The sequence below is a fragment of the Eublepharis macularius genome, chromosome 13 (genome assembly GCF_028583425.1).
Source record: "Eublepharis macularius isolate TG4126 chromosome 13, MPM_Emac_v1.0, whole genome shotgun sequence".
NCBI classification, from domain to species: domain Eukaryota; kingdom Metazoa; phylum Chordata; class Lepidosauria; order Squamata; family Eublepharidae; genus Eublepharis; species Eublepharis macularius.
In genome coordinates, this window is record NC_072802.1 from 50,326,005 (window position 1) to 50,334,139 (window position 8,135).

Genomic DNA, 8,135 nt, shown 5'->3' on the forward strand with positions numbered 1-8,135 from the left:
AAAATATAATTTTTAAAAAAAGAAAAGGAGACTTGAGACTGGCCTTTAGCTTTTTAAATCCCCTGGATCCAAAGAAAGCTTCTTTAGGAGTGGTGGCACAATCAGAACCTTCCCCCCTCTCAACGAATCATTCACTGGTCCCTGGATCCAACTGACCAATCCCTGAGCTTGTTGTCACCAGGCTGAACATGGGAAGAGCAACTGTGAGCCATTCAAGAAAATGGAAAAAGTTTACATAAGTTTAAGCAGCCTCTTGGAGTGAAGTTGTATTCACCCACACACAGGGATGGGACTCTCCTACCCTGATCACTTTGAATTTGGACATGAATGGGCTTCCCAGATTAGGTCCAAGAAGACACATGTGGCATCCAGGAGACTGCATGGAGGCAGGGTATACAACAGGACAGTCATTATTCCACCCACAAGTGAATTATCCACGCACAAAGAAGGCTACCTCTCTCCTGAGCCCTTGCCTTCTTCTGAGTAGGCAGTCTTGGAACTCTACATTCAGCAGACATAAAGGGCAATGGGCAATTCCTGCTCTTTCCTATTTAACACAACAGCCTCTTTGAGTGTTGTACAGATGAGCATATTCCACCATTGAGTTGTACAGGTTTGCTCTGTCCCATATCCTGCTCCACTGATTTTAGAGTTGGTGCAGAGCCTGTCATAGTTTTCAGCTCTTGTTCTTTCCCAGGTTACTGATGTTCACCAACACATACTGATTAAATCACAGCACAAAAAGGAATCTTGATGCAAATTTTGTACAAAGGTTAATATTTTGTTTTGTAATCAGTGCAGTTCCCATGTCCATCAATCTGAACGCAACCCAGAAAAGCGGGCTGCTCCAAAGAACAAGATCATGCAACTCAAAATCGCAAACCTACAGAAATTAGGTTGGGGGGAATTCTTAATTATCCCTGGAAAGCAAAATAAGAAGCACTCTGTAACTGTCAGAAGTTGGGAAAACGTTAATATCTACTGCCTTCAACAACATGAAATTTAAGCCACAGGGCGTGTAGGCTTAGTATTGTACTGACATGCTTTATATGGGAGAGTATGTGATTACCCAATCTTACCGGGTGGGGAGGTTAGGTACTGTTTGGGAGTACACAGGGAATATCGCCTTAACATTTATGGGATTTTGCCTTTCACATAAATTTGCACGGCCATCCACAATACAGCCAAAGAGAACTTATATCTAAAGCTGCAGCAGACAGCTGCAGCAGATCCTAGCCTTTCTTTCAGTCACTTTTCCAGCTGTCCTGTTTGCCATGGAAAAATAGGTACCTCTGCTGCCTGGCCCCAAGAACGGGTCTCTCTCTACTTCAGTTCTATGACAGACAAAATGTGGCTTTTCAAATAGGAATGAAGTTGCATGAGATGGTATACCAAGAACTATGCCTGTCACAACAGTTGGAAATTCCGCACACATTGGATAATTCACTTCCAATCCTCTTTATAGATCATTTGGAATGGATTTTTTTGTGTGCAGAACAAAAAATCCACCTCAAACATTGATAAAGTGCATTGAAAGTGCATTATCCAACGTGTGTGGAATCAGCCAGTGACACTGAAACTGCAGTTGCACTGACCGTTGTAACCATCTCCAGAGGAAGCCACATACAGCAACCTCTCCTCTTCACTGGGGATACTTGCTCTGGAACAGCAAGTGTGAGGGAGGGATGGGGAGAGCGTGCTACAGTTGCTAGGCAACAACACGACTGGCCTCCTTTACCAGTCAGGCAGGGATCATTTTGAATACTAGTAGGCAATCAATGCACCCTATAGAGGATGCTGTCACACATTCTAGGGCTGGAGCTGATCTTGTAAGATGGTAGCTCAGAGCTATCTCAGTTACCTTCTTTCCTCATTTGGTTACCTGAAGCAGCAAGAAACATGGCAGGAGTTCCAAGAGTCATGAGTACAAGAGAGTTTTGAGTAGCAATTCCAAGCGTTGTAAGATGTGTATCATCTACCCTGGGATTCGGAAAAGCCCAGAGGCCACCAGAGGCATAAAGGAATCTGAGAACTTGCCCCTCTTCTATTCAGGTACCACGGAAAGCCCAGAGCTCACAGGAGGAATAAGACTTTGGCAAGAGCCGAGAAATTCTTAGCCTATAACCCAGGTTGAGCAGGAAATGGGGTATCATGCTGATAGGAGCAGAGGCCTTCTCTTCACTGGGACATTGTGGCAAGACCTTTGGCTGCTGAGACCACAAGGCCATTGTCAGGGTAAGTTCTCAGCTACCATGAAGACAGAACCATTGTCAGTGAGAGAGAGTGGTACGTGCTCTCATCTTGTCCTTTCCTCTTTAGTGTGTCTCCACTGTGTGTTTTTAAGAACCCTGTTTCATTCCTGTATCATTGTTCCAACTTATATTGGTATCCACTTTGGGTCTAGCTTCAGTGGATTGCTTTAAACAAACACCATGTCAGGCATGTTTTAAACATGGAATAAAACCATTCCTGGTTCATTCTTGCGTACAAAACGCCAGGGAGACAGTAAGTCAAATTACTCTTCTCTCTGGCCGGCTAGCTTGCTATTTTGCAAGGACCTTTGTTGTGGGGGAGTTTTTGATTATGTCATTCCTACAAAACCCAGAATGGTTTTTACCCACACGATTAGCAGTCTGGCTCACAAATCTCTACAACAATCCATGTTGCAGGAGAGGACGGGGATGTCAAGACAGGCAGTGGCGTAGGCTCTGTTCACTGTAGAAATCAGATTGCCCTCTTGACCATTACATGGCATTAGGCTAAACTCTCATTACATGGCATTAGGCTAAACTCTCCCAGTAACCGCAGCTGGGTGCAGTGCAGCAGGAAGTCTCTGTCCTCTGAGAGCCACTTCAAACCACAGTGAGCCTGCTTGGCCTCCCCAGTATCCAAGCCCCAAGAATTTTCCCCTTAGTATGCCTCCCCAGCTACTAGTTTCCGAGCAACGACATCCCCCCAGTGGAGCTGCCAGCACCTCCGTCAGTTATCCCTAGGGACTCCCTGCAAAGCGCTGGTTCCAGCTTACGGAGGAAACCCTCTGTCACTGTTTCAGTTTGCAAGATGGTGTTGCTTTTACAGGGCCAAGGCACAGCTGGGAATGTGAGATGCCCATATTCGGTTTGCCTGCATTCATTTCTGCACTTCCTCTATATTTTATAGAAAGAAATGTTCCAAAAAAAATAATACTAGTCACTTTGCCTCTGTCTCTCCTCTGATCATCGAGGTGACCAAGTTCCCCATTTCTTTTAATGTGGCTAAGGAGGGGAACAAATCAGGATTTTCTTTGTGGTGGCACCCACTTTATCGAACGTCCTCCCTCCACTTGGCTCCCAATTTGCAGACAACAGTTCCATTTTTCAAGGCATTCTGCAGGTGCTGTCAGACCAAGGCTGTTTTCAGGATTGCTTTGGGTAGCTGCCTGCTGCACAAGACTATCTGCTTTTGTGGAGAAAGGACGCTTGTAAATTTTGTTGTGTGTCTCCCAGGTACCTGGAGTACTCCACTGCTGAGTGACAAAGCAACTGAACTACTTTTAACACAATCACTTGTGCGGTTATGCAACACCAGTACCAACATTCTGCTCCACTCCCTCTTCATGAAATGCTTGAGATCAACGGGATTTCAGCATTTTGGACTCTCACGCTTCCTTTTTGGAAGAGGCTCCACACAACCATAGACTTGAAAAAGATGTGCTGTCTCTCTCCAGAGATCTGAACGGCTTCCTCCCCCACACATCTGTTCTAATAGTCTATCCACTTAGCAAGTTTGGGCATTTCATCCTGATGTTAATTGGCATCAGAGTTCACTGTGTACGATGCAAAGAAAGGAACATTGCAGCATATGAAGTAACTTTCAAGAAGAGAATACCCTTGAGCATGGGCAGAGTGCCATTTCCTGGGCTCTTGAATAACCACTCAAACCTAGGATTGGGTGAAAGGTAAGAGAAAGACTCCTGCCCCGGTACTGCTGCCCTTTATTTATTCATTTATTTTTTACTTCATTTATAACATAAGTAACATAAATTTTAAAATCCCACCTTCCTTCCCAATGGGGACATACAGCAGCTTACATTGTTCTCCTCCCCTCTGTTTTATCCTAACAACAACCCTGTGAGATAGGCAAGGTCGAGAGCATATGACTGGCCTAAGGTCAGCCAGCGAGTTTCCATAGCAGAGTGCACATTTGAACTTGAATCTCCCAGATCTCCTAATCTAACACTACACATTACACCACAAGGAGCTCTTTATCACACATGAAGGTCTTTTATTCTTCTCTAAGCATAGAAAAAGGATCCTAGAATCATTGTGGGATACCTGGAAACCACACACATTGCTCCTTGAAGGGCTGGGGGCAAAGAAACAGGCATTCAGGACTTACAGGGAGTTGGGAGATTTCCCCAGCGCTTTGGGATTCAAGCCCCACTCTCACACCTGAATTATTCCAAGTGCCCATCCAAATCCAGCCCAAGAGACATTTGGGGCCCGGAAATGACACCACCCCATAACACGCTTCAGTCACCAAAGTGAGGCATGCAATCCACTGAAACACTCTTCTGCACAAGCCCTGTTGATATGAATGGGAGCTGCGGAGGAACGTGGAAATGGCCCTAGAACATGGAAATGGTACAGAGTGCCCTGGAAATGGCACTCTGTACATGGCGGGTTGGCCTAATGAAGCTTGCTCAAGAAAAACCATCAGCCACCCTTAATGGCTCACCAAACCTACTGTGCGAGGTTGCAACTTTGCCTCACAATATTTTTGCTTGTCTCCATGGCCAAGACTCCTGGACATGTGCCACATAGGGGCTTAGAAAGACACACATGTAATGCCTTCCGGCTTTTACCCTGGAGCAAATCTCTTCCTTAGGTAGGTATGAATTCCAATAGCCACATATTTTTTACCCCTTTTCCACATGTTCACTTGGTAAAGGCCAAGGACCCGCCTCCCAAGTGATACTGTGCACATCATAGCAACTTCAAGTGATGTGTGTCAAAGCAAAAAACAAAACTCAGATTCACCTCTGCGGATAGGGTCTGACTACCCTGGAAAAAGAAATGAGGGTTGTAATGTGCAGCAGAATAAAAAGGGCAAGCTAAGTGCAAGGATTGACTAGGGACTGAAAATAAGACAGCAGCCCTGTTCACAAGTTACAGGGAATGCACATACAATCCATGTACAATGTACACTTGGTTTTTCTTTAAATATGTGTTGAGTATTTCTGATGTTACATTCAACACGTAACAGCTGAAGATGTGATACAAACTCCCATCGATCCAGGTACTTGTTCCCAGTTTCATTGGTAGAGTGAATGCACATTGGCTCTTTCTTACAAACAAATGTGCACATGGACATATCAGATTTATAAGAGTTCAGCTCTAACATGAGAACAAGGTTACAGACTATATATTATGGAATTCACTGCCTCAAGATGTGGACAATGGGCACGAGGCTAGACAGCTTTTTTTAAAAAAAAGAATTAAAACACTTTTGTAGAGGAGAGGTGCAGCAGAAGAGCCAAACAAATCCTCCATGTTCAGAGGCAGTCTACTTCTGAATACCAGTCACTGAACAGCTGTTGCTTCTCTGCGGGCTGCCTGAAGTTTCCTGGACATAGCAGCTGCAACTGGAAACAATACTGGATTAGCCAAACCTTTGGTCTGATCCAGCAGGGCAATCCTTATCTAAGTTCATCAGGCCTCTAGAGGCAAACTCCCAGGGCGCTTCTCTCGTTTAGAGAAGCACCACATGGAGATCAAAGCCACAATGTCCACAGTTCCAACTGCACTTCTGGCACCACCTCACTAAGGCAGGCAAACCGCCCTGTTGTGCAATAGAGAGCAAACTGGTCCACCTCAGAGGGCTGTCATCAGGCCCAAGGAAATGATGATCACTCTCAACAGGCACCACGGAGAAGTTCGGGCTACAAAACTTTACATAGACCTACTAAGCATGACACAGGGGATCGCTTCTGCTCTAAGGGAATCTGGCGGCTGCCCAGATAAGTCAACATCGCAGCAGCTTCTTCTGCGGGGCAGGCGGGAGAGAGGAAGGATGCAGGCAAGGCCGCCCTCGTTCCCCATCCTCTTGGGGGCCGCAACACCAGGCGCTCGCTCACCTTAGCCAGCGCAGCCTCCTGCTTCGGGCTCAGATCTCCGACGTGCCCACTCATGATGCCCCCCTCGCCTCGCAGGAGCTGCTCCGACACACTTCTCTCGGCAGGGCTGCCGCCGGCTCAAGGGACTTTCATCGCCGGCCCCGCTTTCCCCACCTCGCAAGCCACGCCCGTTGCCTTAAAGGGGAAGCGCCCGGATTCCTGCAACGCGACCGTCTGGGCGTAAATCTGCACGCAAACAAGAAAGGATGGAAGCGCCGTTAGCGTGGCCAGCTGACCAGGGGAAAACCAGTGCCTGGTTTGCTGTTGTGCTTTGGTGTGTAAGAAATCCAGGCAGGCGAAGCTTTTCAAGGCTGAGAGCGAAACATTGCCATCCCCTCCTAATGAAGATAGATCAGATCGCGGGGACAGGAGCAGGGGCTGGAGCAACAGTGGGCAAACGGACGTGAGAAGGAAGGGCCCTGCAGTGTTGACTCGCCGCTTCGAGCTGCTGTCCAGACCTCTCTTAACTAAAACCACAGGAAATTCTCCATCACTGCAGCCAAAACAGAAGGCAATCCAATGCCGGGCCTTCAAAGGCTTGCCATCTGACCAAGGAGGGGGGGCCCCAACAAAAATGAGTGGCAAACTAAGAAGGCACGGGGGGGGGGGGGGGAGAATTGCAATGCAAACATGTCTTTTAAAATCTGCTGCTGTATCGCTTATCGTGTGCGTTATTTTTTAAAATATTTAAGATGTTTTATTGGTTTTTGTGTTTTATATTATTTGGTATTTGTGTTTTATATTATTGTATTAATTGGAATCCGCCCTGAGCCTGCTGATGCGGGGAGGGCGGAATACAAATCGAAGAAAATAAATAAATAAATAAATAAATAAATAAATAAATAAATATCCAAAGGCGGCAAGCAGTAGCATTACAGGTTTGATAAGGATCAACTAAAACGTCACAGTCGAGTTCCCCCACAACTCTTCATCAAACTTCAAGTTCGGTTTAAAAAATAAAGAGGGAGGGGATGTTTGGGAGCAGACCTAAAATAGAATCCAGTAGATGTTGAACACTTAATAAGATTAGATGATGCTGAGTGCAAATTGCTCCAAGGAGGAGGTTAAATTAAATTTGTGTTTTGCGATTTTCAATTTAGCATCCTCTCTGCCATTGAAATAAGGAAGGCTCTTTCAGAGAGCCTTACTGCTCTGTTTCAGTTCCCTTTGATACTGATTTATTTCATGGTTTCCTCTCGGCTTCCCTCCCATAGCCCTTGCAGTCCCAGTTTTTTCTCAGATCTTTCCGAAATCTGTTTTCCTCTGATCTTTTCCTCTGAAATGCCTCGATTTTCTTTTTCACCTGTTTATAATGCCTCTCCCGTCTCTCATTGCTCTGGCCACCTCTCTATGTTGTTTTGGTGGTTGGTGGGCAATGCGCTTAAAAAAAATCACATGCTTAGTGATATGGCAAAACAGTGATGTACCATGCATGTGCGAAATGAACTGGCAATGGGCAGTCAGAACACTGGAAACAAACAGCCAATCTTCTCCGCTGCCACCTGGAACATTCCTTCTGAGAGCACATCTGAAGACTGTGCCTGAGTGTCATTTTCAAGCTGTGTGCGCACTGTGTGCTAAGTTCCTTTTCAACAAGCAATCTAAAGACACAAGGAAGCTCACGAGAGTACTTGGGGTCTCCTGGAGAGAAAGGACAACCATTGACTTGCTTTGAGGTGCTTCTCATCACCCGTGCCCCCCATTCTGCCTCCAGAAGGATGCCCAACATGCCTACCACGTGTATTGGTATCTGAAGAAGTGAGCTGTGACTCATGAAAGCTCATACTCTACCACAAATTTTGTTAGTCTTAAAGGTGCTACTGGACTCTTGCTCTTTTCTTATGCCCACTGCAGAAAGGGGCACCTGCCAACAATGCCCCAGCACAATAACGGGTCTATTCAAAAATTCAGAATTAACTATTCATTAATTAGAATGCAGCTACAAAAGCATTTATTGGTATTCTTTCTTGGTAACTCATAG

At 45.8% G+C, this 8,135-nt stretch overlaps 1 protein-coding gene across 1 annotated transcript in view; it reads right to left on the reverse strand.

Annotated features, from left to right (window-relative positions):
- SEC14L2 (SEC14 like lipid binding 2) overlaps nt 1-6,451 on the reverse strand; it is a 32,442-nt gene extending 25,991 nt beyond the window's left edge. Inside the window, exon 1 of the mRNA XM_054995912.1 lies at nt 6,116-6,451. Coding sequence (XP_054851887.1) covers nt 6,116-6,169 — 54 coding nt within the window. The 5' untranslated portion in view covers nt 6,170-6,451. The remainder of the gene's footprint in view (nt 1-6,115) is intronic.
- Nucleotides 6,452-8,135: the final 1,684 nt, after the last annotated feature.